We start from the raw sequence: 26,784 nt of genomic DNA on the forward strand, positions 1-26,784 counted from the left end.
ACCGACGCAAACCCTCGCCATAAGGCGAAAGGGAAGCGTAAGGAAACGGACGTCCAACCAAAAAGGAATTTTGGGGAAGCTTTTAAACCAACTGCGGAGAGAAACACGCGTGACTTCTCCAAAACCTTTAGACCAACTGCTACAAATGCAGGAAAGTCAAAATTCGCAAGGGACATTGCGGAAGCAATCGCCCCGAGAAGTGCCAAACAGATGTCCAACATTGGCACTTATGATGGTCTATCCGACCCAGACGACCATTTGAACAGGTTCATTGCGGGGGCTACCGTCAGCAACTGGACGGAACCCACGTGGTGCTACATGTTCCAGATGACTCTGGTCGGAGCGGCCAGGGCATGGTTCGATCGTTTACCGGTCCACCACATATATGACTGGGCGGACTTTCAGAACAAGTTCAGCCAGCACTTCAGCCAACAGAGGAAGTACACTGAAGAACAGTGGACGATCCTCAACTGCGTGAGAGAGGAGGATGAATCTTTACTAGACTTCATCACCCGCTTCAACTCCAAAAAGCTAAGTCTCGGCAACATAAGTGAAGATCTGGTTCGCGCCGCTTTCATCCAAGGCGCCGAATACCCAGAACTTATCCGCACATTGACGGGTAAGGATGGCATGCCATCAACATGGGATGCCATCATGACGGCGGCAAAGCGCTTTGCCGAGACGGAAAAGCAACTGGGAAGAGATCTTCCCCAGAGTACACACCTCTACACGCAGAGGACAAGAGAGAACAATGTCCGGATCGCCCCGCATAACAAAAAAAGGAAGCTAGGTATCTGGCAGTCAAGGGTAAACTTTGACACCTCATCCAGCTCCCGTCCTCTTGTTGGCGGAAGAAGTCACACACACCCTTCAAGCCAAAAGCACCGGTGGACGCCACTCACCAAAAGCGTCACGGAGATATTTGCCACTGAAAAGCTACCGTGGCCAAAAGCTCCAGCGATCCGCCACCGACCTAATGCGGATCAGAGCAAATCCTGTGACTTCCACGGGACAAAAGGTCATGGTACGGAGGAGTGTACATCCTTGAAAGACATTGTTGAAGCATTCGTCAAGGATGGAAGATTGACACACCTGGTGGCATCAATCAAGAAGGGAGGACGGAACGACAACCGGTACCGGGGCAACGGACGAAAGCCCGTCGACATCAACATCAACATGGTTCATGGCAACATCAGTGGAAGAAAAAGGCGAACACCAGAACCATGCGCATGGAAGGAAGCTGAGGTGCGCTTCCCGCGAGTGCCAGGAGGACCCAGCAAAGAAGGCCCTATCGTCATAAAAAGCCAGCTGGGGCACTACATCACTTCTCGCACTCTTGCTGACAACGGCGCCTCGTCAACGGTGATGTACAGGCAGTTCTTCGACAAGCTAGATGACGAAGACAAGGAGCGCCTGGAGACGATCTGCGCCTCGATGGAAGGGTTTGATGGCAGCACAAGCACCTCCCTGGGTATCCTATCTTTCCCCGTCACTCTTACAGATGGAAAACACTCCCGCACAGAGGATGTGGACTTTGTCGTGATGAGGAAGCCACACCACACGTACGACATTCTCTTCGGGAGAGACGGGATGGCAAGATTCAACGCCGTGGTATCCTCAGTCCACGGCATGATGGGATGGCCAACAGCTGAGGGTGTAGCGATGATCACCGGCATTCCCCATAATTTGGTGAGCGATAATGGCACCAACTTTGCTGACAAGAAGCTACAACAGTGGCTAAAAGAACTTCAAATCACCCACACCTTTACCTCAGTGGCACACCCGCAAGGTAATGGTGAGGTGGAAAGAGCAAATAAGAGCATCGTCGAAGGCATCAAGAAGAGACTATCGGAACACAGATCCGGCTGGGTGGACGAGCTTCCGCACGTCCTTTGGGCAAACAGAACGCTGAAGAAGGCCAGTACGGGAGAAACCCCGTTCAGCCTCACTTATGGCACTGAAGCCATGGTCCCGGTCGAAATTGGTCTACCCTCACCAAGGGTCTTGAGTCAGCCAGAAGACAATGATGCGGAAAGACGGTTGGATCTTATGCTAACCGAGGAACGCAGAGACTTAGCCGCAGTGCGTGAAGAGAACTACAAACGACAAATGCAAAAGTACTACAACACGCGGGTAAAACTCTGCAACTTCAATATAGGAGACTACATACTGCGTAACAACGAGGCTTCAAACCAAGAGCGCCCGGTAAAGCTGGCCCCGGTCTGGGAATGGCCATACATTATCAAAGAAGTCCTGGGAAAGGGCGCATACCGGCTCGAAAGGCTCGATGGCACTCCCATCCCAAGAACATGGAATGGAGCTCAATTACGCAAATGTTATATGTAGATCAATTCCAAAACTTGTAAAGAAAATGCCTAGAGCCACTTCTAATGGAAATGATTCTCCTTTCATAATGTGTTTACCTTTATACTTATGAACTTCCCACTGGTGCCGGTATTCACCGCATAAACGGGAAGAAGTAAGTCGTTACGTGTGGAAGGCGGCAAAACCCGCATAAACACAATAAGGGAAACCTACACGCAGGTATGATATAAGTAAAGTTTAGCCATCCTTGTAAGTGCAAGTGACGGTCTTACCCGCACAATCACGAACAAGGAAGCAAAACTTCAACCTATCATCTACCACGTTCAAAGGTTATCCTAAAAAAAAAAAAAAGAAGCAAAACTTCACACCTATTATCTACACGCAGGTCAGATAATATGGGTAAAGTTTAGCCATCCTACTAAGTGCAAGTGACGGTCATACCCGCACAATCACGAAAGAGGAAACAAAACTTCACACCTATTATCTACCACGTTCAAAGGTTAACTTATCCTCAAAGATGAGGAAAACCTACACGCAGGTCAGATATGGGTAAAGTTTAGTCATCCTACTAAGTGCAAGTGACGGTCATACCCGCACAATCACGAAAGAGGAAGCAAAACTTCACACCTATTATTTACCACGTTCAAAGGTTAACTTATCCTCAAAGATGAGGAAAACCTACACGCAGGTCAGATGGTAAAGTTTAGCCATCCTACTACGTGCAAGTGACGGTCCTACCCGCACAATCACGGAAGAGGAAGCAAAACTTCACACCTATCTACCACGTTCAAAGGTTAACTTATTCTAAACACTTGGAAAATTGCTAATTTAAACTAAAGTATGTAAGTCATATAACGTTTATAAAGCAAGAAATCCAATGAATCAAGTGGTCTTAGCCGCACAAAGATTTACATTTCATAAATATTCGTTACAAGAATGGCTGGGTAACTACCCGCCTACAAGAAAGTAAATCTATACAAACTAAATCTATCCTAGCAGCGGGAAGGGATCTTCAGGATCAGGCTTCAGGGCCACTTCCACTTGGACCAGCGCCGTCAGTAGAGCGTGGCTGTTCAAGGAAAGCCTTAAGGATAGTTAGCCCGTCATCAGCAGCAGCAACTTCATTCACCTTCTCCACCACTGGATGCGAGAAGACGGCGTATTGATTTACTGCTTGGTCATATATGGCTTCAGTATCTACATTGTACAAAGGGAAGTTGGATGGCGGGACGCCTTTCTCAACAAACCCTAGACCAAGCAGGAAGCCGACCCGTTCCCCATCCTCGTGAGAAGCATTGAGGGCTGCGCTCATAGCATCGTCGTAAGATGTCTCTGAGAAGACCCGATGCACAACCTACATAAGAAAATATACAAGTGTCAACACCCTATTTACAAAGAAAAGCGTGAAGACATGAAGATAGACTTACCTGAGACAATGCTTCTCGAAGAAGCCATTCCTTGGCAACCAGAGCTTCTTGAATGGCGGCTTGAGCTTGGGTGCAGGCGCGTTCGGCTTCGCTTTTGTTAAGGTTGGCAAGTAGCACTTCCTTTGCGGCAGCCTCTTCGACGCCCTTAAGCTTCCGCTCGGTATGGTCAAGCACGCCCCTCTGGTCCAAGATCTCCTGGAGCTTCTTGGCATCTTCCATCGCCAAGGCATCATGAGCACGTTGGAGAGCCTCTAATTTGGCCTTGAGCTCCTCATTCTCCACGCGTAAAGGCTCAGCAACGGCTTCAGCCTTGGTGGCCCTCTCGGTTGCGTTCCTCGCAGTCTCCTTAGCCAGCCGAAGCTGTTCGTTAACAGCTTGGGCAGCCTTGGAGCGGGCCTCGAGTCGCGCTTGAACCTCAACCTCGAGGGCCTTGAAGGCCTTCTCCTTCTCCGCGGCAGCTGCGGACAGCTGTTGGTTCTCCTCCCGAAGAGCCCGCGCTTGAGATACTTCCTTGGCGCGAGCTGCTTTCAACTTGTCGTTTTCACGACAAAGCAGCTCGACGCGCGGCTGCATCCGGGCATGGAGAACCCGAAGCTCGTTGGTTAGCCTACCCTCCTAGTAGCTAGCCATGGCTTCCCCCAACGCACCATGGGGAGCAGCGTGGCGAGCCCATTCCACGCACTCCATAGGGGTACGAAGGGTTGTTCCTCGGCGGATGTTCCATCGTGGAACATACACTTCATTGGAATCCGACACTGCAAAAAACAAAAAGCAGTTAGGAAAAAATGATAAAAAATATATGTAGAAAAATGGGCCAAAAGAACCCTACGCACCTGTAGGGTCAATTACAGGCCGATAGCCGCCGAACCCATCACCTGAACCCAATGGAAATCCATCCAAGAGGTCAGGCAGATGGGAAGGTGGCGGAGAAATGCGAGAAGCCCCACGCGTACCTGATGGACCGGCCGTCGTTGCCGATGGTGGGGGCATGGTTGCAGCCGCCGTGGTCGCCACTACGGTCGCTGCCGCAGAATCCGCAGCAATCGTAACCGCCGGCTCTGTGAAGGATGCTGTAAAAATCGCACTCACAGCCGGCGGTGACGTCATCTCGGCTGGAACAGTCGGCTCAAAGGAGTGAGCAACTGATCCAGCGGAAGCAGGCGCAGGCGCCTGGGTCGACGCCTCAGGTAGGCTGACCAAGCCTACCGTCATTGGCGGAGAGGTACTACTAGGCACTTCACCCTGGAATGCGCCAACATCCACGCCTGCGTAAAGAAGAAAAGTGTTAAAACAGATAAAGCTATGAAGATAAAAGCTAAAAGAAAGTTATACTTACGGGTTTTCTTGAGCCTAAAGGTACGGAGAGGAGGGGACGGACCCGATGGAGCCGGCCTCTTTGCGCCGGTCACCGTCGTCTTCTTTGGCTCTCCGGAGGTGACAGTCGCAACCTCCGGAGCTGTGGTCTTACCACCACCGGGATTCCCCGCCACCTCTTCGCTCTCAGTCTCCGAGTCAGACAGAGCCACCGGATCGGCAGTGGAGGCCACCTTCTCCTTTCCCTTCCCGTCGGCAGCCTTCTTCTTCCTCACCAGCGGAGGACCATCTGCGGATTCCTCATCAGAACATACGATTAGAGGAATTCCAGCAGAGGTTTCAGCATTGAAAGGTCGAGGGGCGAAGAGCGCCTTACCTGGCCGACGGGCACTGAGGATCTCATGGCCTAGCGGATAGACCTCCACGAACCGATCCGCCGTTGTTCGAGGATGGGCAACTCATTCTCATCTAGAGCACGAGTACCCATCCGTGCGGGACCGTCAGCCTCCCGCGGGTTCAGGAGCGACTGCAGGTCGTTCCCCTCTGAAATAAACAGGAAAAAAGTTAGAAGAAATTCAAAATCAACAAAAGGGAAAAAGGCATACCGTAAGGAACAGAGTTCGAACCGTATTCGAGGACGATCGGAATCTTGCGCGCATCAGCCTCCTTCCACACCCGGCTCATCCCCAGCATTACCATCCCGGACTCCGCAAACCGGTAAACCGGAGATTGAACCCGAGATATCTGGGCAAACCATTCCGCCTCCTGGTAGCTGGAAGCGTGAAGGCTGGGAAGTGCCTGCCCATTCTTGAATTTCATAGCAATGGGGATGGCGCGGGCGGATATGAAGAAAAACTCCCTCTTCCACGCGCGAAGACTGTGCTCGGTCGCACAGATCTTCAAACCCTTAATCCGGGTTGTCAACGTGTACCACCCCTGGATGCACCTCCAAGTGTAGAAGGTCATCAGGCGGTCAACATAGGGCTCAATGCCCAGTATCCGGCACACCCACTCAAAATGGCGAATCTTGGCGATCGCCATGGGGTGCAACTCGGTCAAGTGTACACCATGCCTCTCAAGGACACGGTAAACAAACTTTGTCAATGGGAACCTAAGATTCCCATAGACAAAGAATGCTGCATAAACCCCGATCTTGCCTCGGGGGGCATCGTTCACGGTCTGATGGGGTTCAAGAAACTCAGGCTCGAGAGACTCGAGCATGAACTTCCTGACAACATACCGGTACAGATCGCCAGGAAGAGCACACTGGCACTCACCAGCAGTACTCCTGTCGTCAGCTGTGGAATCGATATCACGAGACATCTTGTAAAAGAAGAAAACGATTTCGGGAGAATGCTTGCCTGAAAAGGATAAGTATTCGCCGGAAATCGCAAAGAAGATGAAGAAGAGTGAAAGTGTGGATTACAAATAACCCTCTCCCCCTTTATATACTAATCGCAATTAATGCGATGAAATTAATGCGGAAGAGAGAGAAAACGAAGGTCCAATGAAACTATGACACGTGGCAAAAAGCAAGCTGGCAACAGCTGTTGACAGGACGCACACCATTAATTTCGCGGCCACGCGCCCGAAAAATCGCGCCCACGCGCCTGAAAAAGCGTCTGGAATGACCATGTACTGTCACGTCGCCATAACTTCCTGCACGTCCTGACACAGTCAGAAGAAACCGTCGCACGACGTTTCAGATGTTTGGACTGTTCCTATCTTTCCACCAACTCTTCGAATTTCAAAAAATTCAAAATTCAAAAAGATTCAAGTGAGCGGGAAAATACCCCTTACCTTGGCAACCAAGTAACCGTAAGACGGGTGCGGGTACAGTGTTAAGGCGAAACCCTTCACATACCTAACACTCGCAGGGAATTGAAGCCAAGAATAACTTGGCAACCAAGTAACCATCAGACGGGTGCGGGTACAGTGTCAAGGCAAAACCCTTCACATACTTAGCACCCGCAGGGAATTGACGCCAAGAATACCTTGGAAGTAAAGTAACCGTAAGGCGAGTGCGGGTACAGTGTCAAGGCAAAACCCTTCACATACTTAGCACTCTGCAGGGAATTCAAACCAAGAAGGATCTTCTGGGCCATGCTTGCGGAAACGTGAATAACATTCCCGCACGACGGGAACGTCGAGAACTACATTGTTTGAAACTCCAAAATGGAATTGGTGGTTTTAGCATAAACGATCACTATGTCGAAAACCACCAAAACCTCATGGAGAATCCACACAATTGGGACACAACACTCCTGACGCGCGAGGAGGTTACAAACTTACCCGCTTCACGCCCAAAGGTCAAGCAGAAAAGTCGGGAATTTCTGCGTGACATCAGGAAAACCGCGGGATGAATCACCACGGAAAACCGAAAAACTAAACCCTTTTCAAAACCCCTTGCTAAGTCCAAAAGCTCACCTCACTTATTAATAATTCATGAGAAGAACATTGGACTGGGGGGACTTGAAGAGGTAGGTTCCAGCAGAGCCCAGTTGGACCCGCAAGACTCACCTTGAACAGGGACGTCTGCGCGATGACCAACTGCTCCAGCAGGACCCACCATGCTCAAAGAACCTTACGCGCAGTACGCCAGCTGTACCCGCAGGGAAAGCCTCCCAATAATGAAGTACCCCGCCTGTTCCCGCAGCTGCGGATACAAGCCATCAGGGAAGGCTACCCGCACTAACAGCAAGGCTACACGCACAAGGCATCCGTTCAGTTGTCACATGAAGGAATGAGCAAGGCGGGAACACTACCGCCTAAATGAGCCAGTCCGTATACTTCTGGAAGGTCTTTCGTACTATACCTACTAAGGTATGGACGGAACAGACAGTTTGACCAGAGCAGCCCATGAACTAATCACAGGGTGACAGCTCACCGACAATAATACGAGGAGGAGCACCCTCTAGTACTGTTTGTCACTATTAGCCGCTGCCTACTCACCAACCCTTACGAGGGGACGTGCGCAGCCTACAGTTGGTGGAACAGTGCGCAGCCGGCAGTAAAGGAACAGTATACAGCCGACCTTGTTACTGTTGGCCGTAACCTATCCACCAACCAGCATGGTCTGTGCATACGTCCACTGTTGGTAGAACAGGAATACTATTCAGCCGGCTGTACCTGCTTTGAAACCTACCTTCGGCTATAAATACTCCAACACCTTGGAATGGTAAGGACATTATCTGATATCTCAATCTTATCTAGCAATCTCTTAATATACTCTTATATTCAGAGCAATCTAGTCTGATTCTCACGCCGGAGGGTGGTCACAAGGAGGAACCCCCCCTTCTCAGTGACGAGCTTACGGTGTCTGTTTTGCAGGTCTCCTGAAGAACAACCTTCTCAGCTAGATCTCATCCGTGGGAAACATTACTTAACCCCCAGATTATCTATAATCTGTCCAGGGTTCACTTAGTGTTTCTTCAGAAGTTGAATAAAGGATTATTATTATTATTATTATTATTATTATTATATACCAACTTTCAAGTGTTTCAATTAGATCACTTATGCATATTTTTTCCAAATCGAGTCACTAAATCTTCAAATCAAATCTCACCGATTTTTGTGTGCCCCAAGAAAGAAATGGATGATAAGATGTGGGTGTCGGAATTTGCAATATATGTAGTTAAATTTAAAAATTTTTAAAAAACGTTAATTATATTAAAATTTAAAAATAAAAAATAAAATTCACGTCGCCACTCAACGTCAACTTCAAAAAGAAGATAAAAAGATTTCCTATATGAAACAAAAAAGAAATTGGCTAAAAAAACATGTTAAAACATTTAATTTAATCAAACACGAAAGTTAAGTGATCTAATTTGAACACTTTTTAAAGTTGAGTGACCTAATTGAAACACTTTTGAAAGTTGGTTACTATTCTATAAAGTTGTCAATTATTATTATTATTATTTGCTTTTTGCTTTAGGACGAAAATAGTGTGACTGACATAAACAACCCGCCATTTTCAGAAGTGGTCGGTGTGGTGAAAATGTAATGCAAATTTTTTTGAGAAAATTCCCAAAATAATCATTTATGAGAACAAAATTCTAGTTTTAGGTACTATTTGTAAAAAAATTCTAAAATTAGGTATTAGAAACTAGTTGTGACGAGTAGGTTGTAGAAACCAATTCGAAATTGCCACATGTTCTTAAACTAACCGTATCGAGCACGTTCACTATCAATTAGTCGTCACGACTAAATAATTAAGTTTCATGTCTCGTAATCAACGACCATGAGTAATTCATAAGTCCTTTAGTCGCGACGAGTAAAATATAAGGTTAAACTAGTCGCGACGAGTAGATTATAAAATTAAACTAGTCGCGACGGGTTAACTACTAATAAACTACTCGTATAGGAAATATAAACCAGGTAAACTAGTCGTCGCGACTAAAGGATTCATAAATAACTCGTGGGCGTTGATAACGAGTCATGAAACTTACTTAGTCGTGACGAGTAAATGATTAGTGAACGTGCTCGTTACGGTTAATTTAAGAACACGTGACAACTTTTAATTGGTTCTACAAACTATTCGTTATAACTAGATTATAATACCTATTTCTAAAATTATTTTATAAATAATACCTAAAACTAGAACTTTATTTTCATAAATACTTAATTTGGAAGTTTTCCCAACTTTTTTTTTAATTATATGATGTGGAAGGAAGCAGCCATTAATGGAGCTCCGGTTATGATGTGCATAAGACACTCGATTGAGGGTTTGATTTGTGGGTTTTGGGGGTGAGGTGATTGATGGTGGGGTCAGTTTTGCAGGATCTGATGTGGGCTCGACCGTCTATGACGTGCCTTGGTTATCTCTTCCTTTTGCTTTTTCTTTTTTTTCTGTTGATCTTCTTGTTTTTATACTAAGTTGGATAATAGGGATTGAGTTTAAAAACAGTTTACTGGTGATATCAAAAGCTAATAAATTAAAAAGTAGTATTTGACAATCATAAAATTTATTTTTATTTTATTTTAGTTTTTTAAAACGGCATAAAAACAGTTTTTAAAACCTTAAATCATGACTTTTTAAAATGGTTTTTTGAAAAAAGCCAATAAACCATGAAAGGTTTTCAAATTCAATCCCCTGCATGCTCTAATAAAACTTTGGATTAATTACTTGATGACTGGTTAACTTTTATAAGTTCTCTTTGTTTCTCATTTTAAGTTCATGTATCATTTTTTTTATTTGTTAAATTCATGGCAATTTTTATTAAGGGTTAGGTTAAACGTATTCTCTCCTTTATTTGTCATATCCCTCTCTTATACTTTCACTTTTCTTAACAGTTATTTGGCATATTACCTGTCTTTAACACTTTTTAATATTAAATCAAAAAATATAAAGTTTTCTTTTAATTAAAAAGGTTTTTAAAATTTAATTATAAGAAAACTTTAAACTACTTTCTTTAAAAACTTTAAAAATCATTTTAATTATATTTCTCTAGCTAGTTTCTTCATTTTTTATAAAAATATATTCAAAGAATAATTGTATAATGTCTTTATAAAAACGATGTAAAATGTATTGTATATTTTTATATTTTTCTTATCACATGTCTAAAAAAATCAAAACAATTTGAATTATTTTCACTAAGTTCGTGCGCATGAGATTAATGGCATCTGGGAGCATAATCAAACTATTATTTAATCTTTTTTTTGTTTATTATAAACCAATACAACTTTTTTAGTGTAAGTTATCTCTATAATTATTTTAAAAAAACACTTTATAAAAAAATTAAAACAAAAAAAGTTGTTTATTGAAAAAAAATTTTGGTTGTTTTAAAATTATTAAAAAAATATTATATATATATATATATATATATATATATATATAATTTATATAATTTATTTAAAAAGGTAGGGATAAAACATCTTTAAACTAATGATAGTAAAACATACAAAATGACAAATAGTAGAACAAAAGGGTTTAAGTAGTATTAATGTGAAATTTAAAGAAGGGGTATGTTTAGTAAAAGTAGAGAGGAGGAGTACGTTTAGCAACACCCTTTATTAATGATTAACATTTTGCAAATAACTAATTTCATAACAAATAGTTTCATATCTACTCAATGTTTGAGCCACATTGTACGCATTGGGTTCAGCTAAACCCGATGTTCTTTCGAATTTATACATAACCCATGGTATCGAATTAACGATCGAACCAATTATTTTTCGACAAGTGAACCCATTATCATTTTAAAGAACATTTAATGTATGGTATCGAATTAATAACTGAATCCATTATTTATCGGCGAACGAACCCGGTACCATTTAAAAAAAATCAAACGCATTGATTACGGAAAATTTTAAATTATTTTAGCAATGAATATTTTTTTATAAATATAAAAAGCTTTTAAAAAGCTATTAAATTATTAGCAAGCATTGTAAATTAGCAAATAATAACTCATACATAGATTATTAAAAGTAGCCCAAAACTATTCATAAAATGGGTGGATAAACCCAATCCAATCAACATTTTTAATTAAACATAATACCTAAATAAGAAAAAACAAAAAAGAACAGCAATCAGTTTATGTTTCTATCGTTTTTGACTCTTCGCCAGTTCGCCTTAAGACTTCAACCATCGTCTCACATTCGGACTTCAACCAGACAACAACGACCGCTCAACTATTTCTTTGATTGCTTCAAGACTTCAAGGCTTCAATCGATTATATGAATGATACTTGTATTTGTTATATTGAAAATGAGCTATTTTTGAAAGTCGTGACTATTTTCAAAACATAATACATGTAGATAATAATAGTATGTAATATATTTTTTATTTAATACGACTTTGTATTTTATTGAATGTTGACGATATACTTTTGATATGATAGTGATATTGTATTTTATTTATTTGATCGAATTACCGGCCCGACCCTCTAGGCCCGAAAACCCTCACGTCGAAAAAAAAATCAAACATCACAAAATCCTGAACCCATTGGAAAAAATTTATGGTTCCACCACTATATCCAATCACAATACAATCTTAAATATATATAAACGAAACCTTTAAGAACTCTCTAGTTGCTCCCTTTGCTTTATCTCAAGCCACCAGATTGTTTTATTTGTAAATGGATGTTTCTCATGCATTTGACCCGATTCACAGGTATTTAAGCGAGTTATAATATCTCATTAAATTAAAAATGAACCTCACCAAATATTTGATACGAAAATTCTATAAAATAGGAATATACTAAAAAATAATATCCGATTTAAAAAAAAATATATTGTTTATAATTAAGAAATAATTTTATAGTAAACAAAAAATAAGCGGGTTATTGGTCTCACAAACCTAAATAACTTTTAAAATGGATTATAACATCTCATTTATTTGTGAAACCCTTTTATCAACAAATCCTATGTATATTATTAACTTTTTTACAATAAATAAAATTAAATTCAAAATATATATAAATATTATAAATGAATAAAGTAAAACAGGTCTGTAATACAGGGGATAAAAGCTAGTATTTATTATATAGATTACGTAATAATTTGTAACATACAAGTGTGTTTATTTCCATAAACATGTCTCTCTTTTAAATTTGACGTGTCATTTTCTACCTTGTTGAATTGACGACGTTTTTTTGCCAACACTGCCGGTAGTGAACGTTAAAATATAGGGCACCAACTGACCAAAGTTAAATCATACTTTTGAGGATTATTTTGCTAAACGAATAAATCCGAGGCGCCAAAATGAACAGAAAGTGAAAGCTTAATGTTGAAGTAAGATTTGGATAGAATTTTTTGAGTTTATTTTTCCTTTTTCAAAAGAAATGCTAATAAAAAACTAATATAGTACAGTAGTGTAGTTTTAACTTTTAAATGCATCTATTTTCAAATAATGTAGTTTTAACTTTTAAATGCATCAACTAGGTTTGTTTTCTTATTTTCAAATAACGATGAGCTCGGGGCGGTATCCATAGTAATCATGAAATTTGAAAATATTTGGTATATTTGAGAAATACCAGTATCGTATGGATACCGAAAATTCAAAACTTGGTACTGATGATACTAGTACCCGTTTTGTTCATCCCTATCTTCAAATTTATTTTTTTATCTTTCTTTAATAAGTTTACTACAACTTTTATATTTAATAATTCAATAAAAAATATATAATGAGTTTTGAAAGAGAGATAACACAATTGATTTATAAAGTTTAAAATGGATGTTAATGAAATTGCTGGATCCAAGACAGCTCGATTATCAAAGATGGCAAGTGATTTCAACATATTAGTGGGTGATTTGTGTGCGTAATGAAAAACTGATTTTCAATATCAGTCGTACAGAATTACGAGTTTATATCACATTGAATGATAATACAAATGATTTAAAGTAAAGATTATTTATTATTACAAAATAATAACTCATGAATTATGTGTGAATGAGGCTTAGATTGAGCTGGAGTAAGTAATCCAAGTCTTGGGTTAATTCATCTCATTGTCTTTAGTGAAATGAATTGAAATCCTGTTGTCAGAATTCAAAGATAGATCCCTAATTGGAAATTGAGAGCCGAAAGTTTGACACGTAGAATACAGCCTCAAATTGATTGATACTCCTTCATTACATTACCTGGGTTTGTAACGATTGGGTTAGGATAAAATAAAAACCCATTTGAGTTGAGAAAACTATGAAAACTCATTATCAACCACATGATTTTTATTAAATTTTGATTCTTGTGATCCACAATTAAAGTTAATAAAAAATATAAAAATAAAGTTACATTTTCTCTCTTTTGAAAAATGTGCTTAAAAGCTAAAAAAAATAGCAAAACAAATTTTTTATTCTTTGATGTTTCGTATTTAAATGTAACAACATATATTACATATGTAAAAAAAATGTTACAAATGGTTTTTACAGTTTTCTCAAAGCTTTCATTATAATACAGCGCGCTACAAACATAATGCTTATTAAATAGTTTACAAACATAGCTCTAACCATTACAATAATTACATATAAGGCCCTTATACTTTAGAAATTTAAACTAATATTATTTATTTTGTACTAGCTATTCACTAATCACATCAAGTAACTAACATTACACTTACTAGTCACGCCAAAATAACTAATTTACACTCATTCACCATTTACTTTGTCAAAATAGTGAATTCTCACGATACCATGCCAAGATAGTGTTATACTTTAGAAATACAAATTAACACTGTATCAAAATAATGTTTCTCTCACAAATCCACATTCAACAATATATCTTTAAGACAAATGCTATTATCACAAATACAAGTGTAACGCTACATGAAGGTATAATATCCCTCATCACAACCCAACAATATAACAAGAACCTTTTATTACTTTTTTAATATGGTATAAGGGGCAAACTTACCCAACTTTTATCGGGGTCGCCTGACATCAATGCGAAAACAAGCGTTATTGCTATTTATACATGATATTTTGACACCCCCCCAGATAAATAAAACTTTTGAAACCCACATCAAACCAAAAAAAAATCTGATCCTGTGAAAAAAAAGTTAGTCATATCTTTGGTGTAATAGTTATACAAGCTTCTCTTATATTATCGTTGTATAAACAACACTAAATATTTTATTCGTGTCACTCAGCTTAAATTACTTAGATCTTGGTGTTTCAATCTTAAAGAATACAAATAACAAAGTTTAGGTTTATAGAGTTTCATTGCATAACTCTTAAATTATTTAAAAGCTTCAAGGAACCCTTAAAAACTAACTTTTTTTTTTATAAAAATAAATTGTATGCTACAATTATTTGAATATAGTTTTGTCACTCTCTATATCTACATTTACTATTACAATTATGAAAATTAGTTTTTACACATATCTATGTTTTTTTACACATATATAAACTTTTGTTATTACATAAATTTTATACATATGTAAAAACTTGTAACTTGCATACGCAATCAAAAATTTATTTTAAAATATAATAAAACTACTTTTAAATAATGTTAATATATAAAAAAAATTTAAAAAAACATTTCGTTGTTAATAATTCTCAAATTTCTTAATTTTTTTTTTTGGAGTTTTTAAAGGACACATTCGTCTATTCCATTAATTCATGTAACACTCGGAAAAAGTCCAAGGTTAGTTTTGCAATACCTTTAAAGTAAAAGGAGTTAAGTTCAAATGTGCTATGTAAATAAGATTCTAAAACCCTAGCAGCCTCTTTTCGTCATCACTTGGCTCGTTGTATTTTGCAGTTATACAGAGATGTTGAAACCAAATACCAAGAAGCAAAGGTAACAATCGATGCTATGCGTTCAATCTACGTTTACTTAGCTTATGTTCATGGATTGAATTAACGGTTCAAAGATTAAATCGTGTGTGGTTCTCGGCCGTAAAGATTAATTGCTAGGGTTTGTATTAATTTAGGTTTAATTGATTGAAAGTAAGCACGTTTTGATGCTTAATTGTTGCTGCTGGAAAGCTCACTGTAAAGATTAAGCTCAAAACTGATTATTTAAGTATAGTGTGAAGTGATAATCTGATTATTATGTGTTATTGCTGTTTAATTTAGTCTCACTTAATAATATGATATTTGATGATATTTGGTTTTTTCACATGTTTTATTTTGTTGCAGCAAGACGATGTTGAGTATAAAAACACCTAAATCACTAAGAGCTAAGCGAGCTCTCGAGAAACGGGCCCCGAAACTGGTGAAGTTATAGATTTTTGTTATTTTTTTTTGCGAAAAAAGGTTGATGGAAGCTGATGTTTTGTCGTGTGTTTTTGCAGGTGGAACTTGAAAAAAAGACACTCATATTGCACGGGACAAAAACGAGCAACACTTTGAATGCTGTGTTGACGGAAATATATCATCTTAAGAAGGATAATTCTGTTAAATATAGCAGAAGAAATGATAATATCAGACCTTTTGAAGCTGGAGGTGAAACTTCATTAGAATTTTATTCACTCAAAACTGACTGCAGCTTGTTTGTGGTAAGCCAAACACTGTTGTTTAAATTGATGTGTTTAGATAAACTTACATCTAGGCCTGCAAAGGAATCGAACGTTCAGTGAACCATTTGACAAAAATTTGTTTTTTTGGGTCAAACGAACAGATGCGAACAAAATTTTGAGTTTAGGTAGTTAAAAACGAACAAACCTTGGTACGTATTGTTTGTTGATCTATGTTCGTGAATGTTCTCTCATTTACGCTCGTTTATGTTTAATTGTTCGTTAGTTTTCAGTTAAAAATTTCAGACCCATTACTATTTAGTCTGGTTTTATTAATTTTTTAGGTCTGACAGATTGATGCTCATCGTTCAGTGTTTTTATGTTTGTTCATCTATGCTCAGTTGTGTTTATTCATTTATTTTTGTGTACCATTCGTTTATGCTATTAACAATTAACAAATGAACATAAACGAACACGAGCACACTCTTTACTTTAACGGGCGAACATGAATAGGAAAACCTTGTTTGTGTTTGATGGTTTTATGTTTTTTGAATCCTTAATTTTCTTTTAATAGCAAACGAACACGAACACACTCTTTTCTTTAACGAACGAACATGGACAAGAAAACCCTGGTCGCTTAATTGTTCATGTTCGATTGCTTGTTCTGTTTTAAGTTCAACAAACAAACACGAACATGCCCCGTTTGTGTTTTCTCTGTCCTTTTACTAGCCTAATTACATCTTATTGGAGTGCATATCAATAATTACTAATATTTAGCAATTCGCAAAGAACTAATCTATTTAATTGTTTTACATTTGAGTTGTTTTTTTTAACATGTTTTATGCCCCTTGCAGTTTGGTTCACACTCAAAGAAACGACCCGACAATCTTGTAATTGGACGAACATACGATCACCATATTTACGACCTCGTGGAAGTCGGAGTTGAAAATTTTAAAAGCCTGTCATCATGTTCATACGATAAGAAGATTGCCCCATTAATTGGGTCAAAACCGTTCTTTGCGTTTATTGGAGAAGGGTTTGAAAACACTGAAGAATTAAAACATCTAAAAGAGGTTTTGCTTGATTTGTTTAGAGGACAGGTGCGTATAAGTTATAGTTAGCATTTTTTAGTGGTTATAATATTATTATTTTAAATTGGATTTATAATCTGTTATTGCAGGTTGTGAGTAATTTAAATCTCGCTGGATTAGACCGTGTGTACGTGTGTACAGCTGTGGGTTCTAACAAAGTGGTGTTTACACATTGTGCTTTGAGGCTTAAGAAATCGGGGACCGTTGTCCCGAAGGTAGAGCTGGTTGAGGTGGGGCCCACAATGGATTTGGTAGTTAGAAGACATCGGCTTCCTGATGAAAGCTTGAAGAAAGAAGCCATGAAAGTTGCTCCGGAGTTAATCCAGAAGAAGGTTAGTTTATCTTTTGTTAAAAGTTTTATTTACAATGAAGCTTGCTTTACTTTTTATTTATTGTTGTTTTTAATTGGCTTAAATTACATTATTATTTGCCGTACTTTCAGGTGAAAAATGTCAGCAAAGATGCAATTGCAGGGAAAATTGGAAAAATTTATGTTCCAGATCAACAAGTGCGTGATGAATGAAAATTGTTGTTTCTTTGGTGTGTTTGAATTAAAAGGTCCAGTTGACAGAAAATGACCATTTTACCCTTATGGTGTTTATCGCAGGTTGGAAGTACGTCTTTACCGTTTACGCCTAAAGGAGTGAAAAGGGAACGACGTGAAGCGAAGGCGAAAGGTGATGATGATAAGCATTCAGAAAAGAAACAGAAGAAGCAGAAGCAGAAGCAGAAGCAGAAGCAGGATGATGAAACTTCTGCTTGATAATGGTTTCAAAAGGAATGTATCTTTATCTTTTAAACAGTTTTTTTGGTATTATTTTATGTTTTAATTATTTATTGGGTCTCTTTCGGCGTAAGTTTTGGTACTGTGAGATGGTAAAAACCGTGCGAGGTCATGTTGTTTGGAAGTAGCCATGTTTGTTCGTGTTAGTTCTATACTTGTTGCTCTATGCTCCAAATTAATTAATATTAAAAAAACAGTTTTCCTTTGTTTTAGTTAAATCTGGGGTTGGCAAATGTGACCTATGGGTTGAATGGGTTGTATTAAAATGTATATAATGGGTTAGAATGTGTCAAACTAAAAAAATAAAATGATTGAAACGGGTCAAAACTGGTTGATATTTCTTAAGTATTTTTTATTTATTTTTATTTTTTTATATTTTTATAGAACGAGAAAAATGGAGGAGACTTTATAATTTTTTTACTTTTTTAGTTTTTTATTTATATTTTAAGATATGATTTTTTTGAATTTTTTAATAAGGGGTTTCTTAAATCTTAACCCATTTTGACTCATTTCAAAAACCCCTAATTAAAATTTAAAAAAATCATAACTCGAAATATAAATCTAAAACTTAAAAGGTAAAAAAACTAAAAAGTTTCCTCCGTTTTTCTCGTTCCACATAAAAAAACTCAAGAAATGTCAATCCGTTTTGACTCGTTTCAATCATTTTCTTTTTTTAATTTGACCCATTCTGACCCATTATATATATTTTAATACAGCCCATTCAATTCATGGGTCATATTTGCCACCCCTAGTTAAATCAAAGTAGCAAATGCAAGCCTACTTTATAATCAGAAGGCAGAAAACCAATTAATACTATAGGCAATATCTCCTATTTCGATAACTATATATAATGTCTGGTCGTCAATTGTGGCGTGTGTGGTGCAAGTTGATTGTATCTAACCCTGTATTGGTGAAGTGGACAAAACAAGTACTTTCAGGAACTGAAACCGGGTAAGAACCGGTTTTTGGTATTATTAACAAAAGTTAAAAACCAAGTTGGATTTTCACTGGTTCCGGACTTCTGGGTATGGTCGGGTTTTGACTGGGTTTGCCAGATGTTTATTGTTGTTTGGTTCATTGGTTAGGCCGGGTCAGGTACACCTCTATATCGGGATGGCTTTTTTTTACGATAACAAGGTTTCATGATTAAATAAGTGACAAAGCTGAAAACATTTTGAATCGTACAAATTTACAAATAGCTTTTAGCATTCTGTTGTGAGTAAAGTTTTTAATTTGTTCATTTATGCAATTTATTAAGGTATTTTATCAAGCCCGAAAATATTAAAAGATAGCTACACTTCTTAGTCTCCCATTTCTCTTTCACTTAATTACAACTTTTCTGTTTCACATGATTATTGTGCAAGTAAATCATGTCTTTAAAACAAAGCATATAGCAAAATAAGAGTAATCAGAAAGTCAAATTAATTAATATATATTGATATATAGATATATTTGTAATAATTTCTTTGTCTACGCCGCCATGCGTGCGCTTGGCGCGTGGCCGTTTGGGTTTAGTACCATACCCCGCTGATCAACTCTACATCGCCATGCGTGCGCTTCCGCAGATGAACAATCCGCCGCCATGCATGCGCGCCATGCACATGTTGCACTCCACCGACATGCTTGCGCGCCGCTGCTGATAGTGCACTACGCCTTCATACATCATGCGTGCAGCCGCGGATCAACACTCCATGCATGCGCGCTCAACTCCCGCCATGCATGCGCGCTCAACTTTCAGCCGCTATGCATGCGCGCCCGCGGATCACCACTCCGCCGCCATGCATACGCGACCTTGGATCACCACTCCGCCACAGCGGGTTGCATGCGCGCTCCCGACGATTACTCTCCGCCACAGCGGGTTGCATGCGCGCTCCCGGCGATTACTCTCCGCCACAGCGGGTTGCATGCGCGCTCCCGGCGATTACTCTCCGCCACAGCGGGTTGCATGCGCGCTCCCGGCGATTTTACTCCGCCATAGCGGGCCGCATGCGCGCTTCCGGCGATTCTACCCCGCCATTGCGGGCCGCATGCGCGCTTTCCGGCGATTCTACCCCGCCATAGCGGGCCGCATGCGCACTCTCGACAATTTTACTCCTTTTGGTGAAAACCCTTAGATCTATGTTTTTTCGAAGTGACATACGCGAGATCCGGTTCTGATTTATTCAGACCTGAGTTCGATTATGGTTGGATGTGTTTGCGAGGTTGTACCAGAAACGTCAATGGCGGTTGGGTCATATACATTAAAATGCGGACTAACACCAGCCAACACAGGCGATATGCGCTCTTGCGAGTGAAACTGTCACCACAAAATCATTCACGCTACCCAGAGAATGAAACTCGCCACCCGCAAGTTCTTTATCTAATACAGCCCTGGCTGGAAAACCGCTGGCTGCTTACACGCACCCGCATGTCATCTTCAATCAACCACGGATCAAAATCGCTCCCCGCGGATCAACTATAATCTCATGCGGGTCATTTTTTGCTTCCACGTTGCGAATGAAGCTTTTAAGCTTTTGCGGGACAACCGCGGATCAAAAACGCTCCCGCGGTCAATTGATATGCCGCTGCCATGTATGCGCATCCGCGGGTCCTCAATACGCTGCCATGCATGCGCACCCGCGAATCCTCACTATGCTGCCATGCTTGCGCGCCGTGGATCAACTTTCTGCTGCCATGTATGCGCATCCGCGGGTCCTCAGTACGCCGCCATGCATGCGCACCGCGGATCAAAACCCCATGCGGGTTGGAAGATGACCCCATGCGGGTCAAAAATAGTACAATATGAGCTTGGAAGACGACACCATTCATGGGCGCCGTGCTCCGACATAACAAACTCTGACCAAGGCGGATCACCAGAAGCTCCGCATGTAAGCACCCGACCACCATTCATGTGCGCTTCAACAATACGTCACCATGCATGCGAGCTAAGGATCATCGCGTCACCGTGCATGCATGCGTGTCCCGTTGATCAACTCTACGCCGCCATGCGTGCGCTTCCGCAGATGAACAATCCGCCGCCATGCATGCGCGCCATGCACATGTTGCACTCCACCGACATGCTTGCGCGCCGCTGCTGATAGTGCACTACGCCTTCATACATCATGCGTGCAGCCGCGGATCAACACTCCACCTGTGGAAGACTTCGCCACGATGCATGCATGCGTCCCCGCGGATGAGCATTCCACCATCATGCATGCGCGGGCCGCGGATAATGCACTACCCCGCCATGCATGCATGCAGCCGCGGATCAACACTCCATGCATGCGCGCTCAACTCCCGCCATGCATCGCGCTCAACTCCCGCCATGCATGCGCGCGCAACCATTCGCCATGCATGCGCGCCCAACCCTTCGCCATGCATGCGCGCTCAACTCCCGCCATGCATGCGCGCTCAACTTTCAGCCGCTATGAATGCGCGCCCGCGGATCACCACTCCGCCGCCATGAATACGCGACCTTGGATCACCACTCCGCCTCCATGCATGCGCGCTGAACTCCCGCCATGCATGCAGCCGCGGATCAACACTCCATGCATGCGCGCTCAACCCTTCGCCATGCATGCGCGCTCAACTCCCGCCATACATGCGCGCTCAACTCTCCGCCATGCATGCGCGCTCAACTCTTCGCCATGCATGCGCGCTCAACTCTCGGCCATGCATGCGCACTCAACTTTCAGCCGCTATGCATGCGCGCCCGCGGATCACCACTCCGCCGCCATGCATACGCGACCTTGGATCACCACTCCGCCGCCATGCATACGCGACCTTGGATCACCACTCCGCCGCCATGCAAGGGCACTGCGGAGGATCAAGATTCTGCTACCATGCATGCGCGCCACCGGAGATCAAGTCTCCGCTTCCATGCATGCGCAGTGTCGAAGATCAAGACTTCGCCACCATGCATGTGCGCCCACGAGTCACCACTCCGCCGCCATGCATGCGCACTACCAAGGATCAAGATTCCGTTGCCATGCATACGCGCCATCGGAGATCAAGTCTCCGCTTCCATGCATGCACACCGTTAAGGATCACCCACCACCTCCGCCGAGGAGCCGCGCCTCTAACTTGTTAGATCCACGGAATCCGCTTGTCTGCACCGCGCTTGATAAAAAGCAAATTTTACAAAGTATAAAATGTCCAAGAAAGTTTATACACGTGCGAAGGAAAAACCCGTTTATAACCGCAATCCTGGTATCAACACCTGCGGGTTGGTAACGCCACCCACGGATCATAGCCGCGATCCGCGTATCAACACCTGCGGGTTGGCAATGCCATCAACACCTGCGGGAAGAGAAGTTAACCTCGGACTCCGGCAGGTTAAGTTATTGATGGCGTGTTAATCACTCATGGCGGGACCCTCTCGTTTCGCATGCAAGCTCTGATAGATCAACACAATATTCACCAACAATCACGGGAATCAAAAGAATCTGGTGGATCGCCTCGGGCTCCCGCGAGCTACGTGCAAAACTTCTGGCGAATGAATTCCACCACTATGGCTTCCGCAGACCACATGAAAGCTCCGAGTAAAACTAGGCGGGTCGATTCCGCCTCCCGCAGGCATTATGCGTGCTCCATACTCCCTCTAGTAGACCAACTCCACCACCAGTCACATGTGAGTAGACGTGCTAAAAGCCGTCCGTGGCAGGTCATATACGCGGACTGCAAGACGTGACAGCCGTTCCCGCGGGTGACATAAGCTCTCAGATATTCCAGCCCCGGCACAGTGCCACCATGAAACACTAACGGCGTGTCATCTGGGCACTCACGAGGATCAACTAGCAACCATAAAGAGCCGCATGCGCACTCCCAAAAGTTAACTTCAGCCATCATGGACGTATCGCGGGTCATTTCTGGCTCCCGCAGATCACGAGAGAGTTCCATAGCGGGTTGATTCGCGCCATTCCGCGTCCGTAAACAACTTTTGCGGGTTACTACCGGGGCTCGTCACGCTTTCGCATGGATGAAATTCACTCTACCACCATCATCGGGGACTGAAGAAGCGATCTGGATGTCTTTCGTATGATGAATGAAGGTGTTTTCTTGATGTATGAGTATATAGGATTTGCATGAAATGGCACAAAAAGTGCTTATATTAATGCAAAATATATGGCTACGCGCCAAATTTAAAGGTTGGGAATCCTCATAAACCCATACGGCTACACGCCATATTTAAAGGTTGAGAATCCTAATAAACCCGCTCGGCTATGCGTCGAATATTAGGTTGGGCACACCTCATAATTCGCCTAAGGATGGAAGACATCCGAATATATAGGTTGGGAATCCTTATAAACCCATACGGCCATGCGCCAAACTTAAAGGTTGGAAATCCTCAAAAACCCATACGGCTACACGCCATATTTAAAGGTTGGGAATCTTTATAAACCCATACGGCCATGCGCCAAACTTAAAGGTTGGGAATCCTCATAAACCCATAAGGCCACGCGCCAAACATAAAGGTCGGGAGCCTAATAATATCCCGCATGGCCACGCGCCAAACAAAAAGGTTGGGAGCCTAATAATATCCCACATGGCCACGCGCCAAACTTAAAGGTTGGGAATCCTCATAAACCCATAGGCCACGCGCCAAACTTAAAGGTTGGGAATCCTCATAAACCCATAGGCCACGCGCCAAACTTAAAGGTTGGGAATCCTTATAAACCCATATGGCCACGTGCCAAACTTAAAGGTTGGGAATCCTCATAAACCCATAGGCCACGCGCCAACTTAAAGGTTGGGAATCCTCATAAACCCATAGGCCACGCGCCAAACCTAAAGGTTAGGAATCCTCATAAACCCATAAGCCACGCGCCAAACTTAAAGGTCGGGAGCCTAATAATATCTCAAACGGCCACGCGGCAAACATAAAGGTCGGGAGCCTAATAATATCCCAAACGGCCACGCGCCAACGTAGGTTGGGCACACCTCATAATTTGCCCGAGGATGGGAACCTTGTAATACATCCACTTTTAGTTGATATGTTTTTGCAGGTTCGGCTACGAGTCGCACAAGCACCTATGACATTATTATTATCATCTGGCCGTTTGTGCCTCCATTATTATTTTGAAGACAAGCCGGGATAGTCATCCTGCGTAGAAGAGGCCCTTGTGGGCCAGTCATTATCATCATATTATAGCTCATAAGCCGCAACTCGCGCATGCTTCATTATTTTATAGCTCGTAAGCTGCCTCGCGCGCAAGTTGCATTACATTATTATCGAGATGCGCACTCTATCTTTTATCAGGCCCCGCGCCACTATTGTTATGATGCGTGCTATATCTTATTCATGCCAGTGCACCATCATTATCATAAGGATCACAACATGTCACCATCATGGAGAAAACCTCTCAAAACTCAAAGACAATAAAGACAAGGCCGTAGAAAGGGGAAAAAACTGCCTCATATCCTAACACACCTAATGAAGTCCAGCGCTCCACCTAAACGCTTGCACGCCTAGGAGCAACACTGGACTTGGGGGGCTTGTAGGGGTATGGTACTAAACCCGGCTTACGACCTTAATTTATTTTGTCTGGCTTATTTTATTATATGGACTAATACAATATTATTGGGCTGAGGGGGTTTTGTGGAGGTAACCCTAACTGGGCTAGGCCCATTAGGGTATCATGATGGTGGCCATGAGGCTCCCTATATAAGGAGGTCTCCACCTCCTTATTAAGGGTGGAGGTTCTCAATAAGAGCCACCACCATAACCATTTTTGTGTCTGTAAACAAGAGATCCTCGAGATTTCTTAGCAGTCACCTCCACACCCCCGTATTTCCATGGCAGATCTCAAGCTACCGGAGAAGAAGATGAAGTCGTGGTTCGTTTTATCTCGAACATCAAGGAACATCGTCACGGATCAGGTCAGATTCATTTCATGTTTCTTCATTCTCCTTTGCCAATTTGAGGCATTTATTAATTTTCCTTTGGTTGTTGGAGTGGGGTTAGTTCCAAACTTCCAATTAGGTATGGAGTTCATTTCAGGGTTGTCTTGTTTCCTGTCATAAAACCACTCTCCCACAGCCATACCGCTATAATAACTTGTAAATCATGCATTAAAAGTTGTAATTTCATCTTGATTTAGAAATTTCAACCAGGTGTAAGATGGTAGATTCTGACTTATTGTTTGTTTTCCATTAATGGACTTTGATTAAATTGAGGTTTTCATGATGACATCATCCTTAGGTATTCATTTACATGTACATACCAAACCTTACATATATACGTCACAAAATCTCTCCCTTTAAAGAACCCCATTGAAGGTGTAGTCTACCTAAAGGGCAATTTAGACAATGCAACATCCCAAGACAAGGTAAGAACTCCCATCTTTAATTTACTCAAAGTACAAGTTTACAAAGCCCAATGTAACATTTTTCATATTTATTAACGTATAACGTTAAAACTAACCAAACCGTTTAAACCGAATTGGTTTGGTTAGGATGGTTGCTGTTTCAATCATTCGATCAAAAGACTTGTGCATTTTCAATTTTTAGCGTTTTCAAAAATTTAATACAAATTAATGATTAAGAAACCGGTTCAGACAGTTAAACTGTTAATATCGATCATTTTGATTTATCGTTTTTTAAAAAATACATGTTTCTAAAACAATTTTTATTATTATCTGAGGTAGAACAACCGAAACAGTCACAAAACCCAAGAACTCGGGACCTAAAGCCGTTGACCACCGATGGCAACGCTCTCCAACTTCCGAGGTATATATGATACTATGATAAGATGATCCTTTAAATGTTTTTGAGTTCTGAAAATCCTATGTTTTAATCACACACCATGCCTCGAAAGCCGCAGAAAAAGCGAGCCACGAAAGCACCTGACTTGGAAACTCAAGTGGCTCGGCTTCAAGAAGAGCTGAAGATCACAAAAGCCCGGCTGAGCCAATCAGAGTCATGCACAAAGCACGCTCGTCAAGAAGCCGAAGAAGCCAAGAATGAGCTTGCAGCTATGAGAGCGAAGCTAGACGAGCTATGGGCTAGCGAAGAAGCGAAAATTCAAGAGCTCAGAAAAATATCGCAGGATCGAGACCGAGCTTGGGAGTCTGAGCTGCAAGCCGTCCAAAAACATTTGGCCACAGCCATAAACGAGAACCAGAAGCTAAACACTCGGCTTCAAAAAATGGCTCAAGCCGAAGCCGAGCAAGCTAAGCAAGCCAGGCTGGCTCAGGAGATTGTAACTCTAAGATCACAACTTTCAGAATCTGTTAATGAAGTCAAAGAGGTTATGATTAAGTTAAACGAGTCGAAAGAATCCGAATCTCGGGCTTTAGAAGAATTAAAATTGGTGAAATCGGTGCGGGCAGAGGAGGTGGGGACCGCTCTGGCAGCAAAGGCGGAGATGGAGGGTGAATTAAAGCGGTTGAAAGTGCAAATGGAGCAGTGGAGGAAGGCGGCTGAGGTGGCGGCCGCGATGGTTTTGGGGGAGGTTGGTGGTGGTGGGAAGTTTGAGGAGTCGACAGAATCTTATGATGGGAATGTGATTGGTGAAAAGTTGAATTCGGGTTATTTGGAATATACGGAAGATGAATCATCGATCAAGAAAACGAGTAACCTCTTGAAGAAATTTGGGTGGTTGTTGAAAATGGGACAAAAGTAGTTAGAAAAATTATAGTAGGTAATTTTGTTTGATATATATGTGTCTAGTTTGATAATCCAATGGATATAAACAGTTAATTTACATTGTTAGTCTGTTTCTGTTTGATTTCTTGTTCGATTTTTTAATTGTTTGCTTTAGGATAACAGTAGGAAAAAAATTTTACGTTAGTTGTGTTTTGATGAGATAATATTAAAGAGAATAATAAGTTTTAAATTGATGAGTTGGTGGAGTTTGATGATGGCTGACTGAATGACTGATCATTGTCTCCACGACATAAATTGTTTTACAAGTTGGTTTGCACGACCTTGAAAAGCAAGTTAGGGAATAAATTAAACAAGTGGGATTAAGA

General features: G+C 41.4%; 2 protein-coding genes across 2 annotated transcripts; both read left to right on the forward strand.

Moving 5' to 3' along the window:
• Positions 1 to 15,241: 15,241 nt before the first annotated feature.
• On the forward strand, positions 15,242 to 17,966 carry LOC143539544 (ribosome production factor 2 homolog). The gene is made up of 7 exons (XM_077032829.1): positions 15,242 to 15,300; positions 15,642 to 15,717; positions 15,797 to 16,000; positions 16,813 to 17,058; positions 17,139 to 17,381; positions 17,492 to 17,557; positions 17,657 to 17,966. The coding sequence occupies exons 1-7, from the start codon at positions 15,272 to 15,274 to the stop codon at positions 17,810 to 17,812; spliced, it is 1,020 nt and encodes a 339-aa protein (XP_076888944.1). The 5' UTR covers positions 15,242 to 15,271; the 3' UTR covers positions 17,813 to 17,966.
• Positions 17,967 to 25,120: 7,154 nt separating this feature from the next.
• On the forward strand, positions 25,121 to 26,490 carry LOC143539545 (interactor of constitutive active ROPs 5-like). The gene is made up of 3 exons (XM_077032830.1): positions 25,121 to 25,140; positions 25,459 to 25,540; positions 25,629 to 26,490. Exons 1-3 carry the CDS (start codon positions 25,121 to 25,123, stop codon positions 26,433 to 26,435), a joined length of 909 nt encoding a protein of 302 aa, XP_076888945.1. The 3' UTR covers positions 26,436 to 26,490.
• Positions 26,491 to 26,784: the final 294 nt, after the last annotated feature.

Source organism: Bidens hawaiensis, unplaced genomic scaffold (assembly GCF_021521415.1).
Source record: "Bidens hawaiensis isolate Kalapana, Puna unplaced genomic scaffold, B.hawaiensis_p1.1 tig00011901_1, whole genome shotgun sequence".
NCBI lineage: Eukaryota > Viridiplantae > Streptophyta > Magnoliopsida > Asterales > Asteraceae > Bidens > Bidens hawaiensis.

Coding starts and splice junctions, on each gene's coding strand:
- LOC143539544 (XM_077032829.1), top strand. CDS start 15,272: ATGTTGAAACCAAATACCAAGAAGCAAAG. Junction 17,382..17,491: donor CGGAGTTAATCCAGAAGAAG/GTTAGTTTATCT, acceptor CCGTACTTTCAG/GTGAAAAATGTCAGCAAAGA. Junction 17,558..17,656: donor TTTATGTTCCAGATCAACAA/GTGCGTGATGAA, acceptor TGTTTATCGCAG/GTTGGAAGTACGTCTTTACC.
- LOC143539545 (XM_077032830.1), top strand. CDS start 25,121: ATGCAACATCCCAAGACAAG. Junction 25,141..25,458: donor ATGCAACATCCCAAGACAAG/GTAAGAACTCCC, acceptor TATCTGAGGTAG/AACAACCGAAACAGTCACAA. Junction 25,541..25,628: donor AACGCTCTCCAACTTCCGAG/GTATATATGATA, acceptor ATGCCTCGAAAG/CCGCAGAAAAAGCGAGCCAC.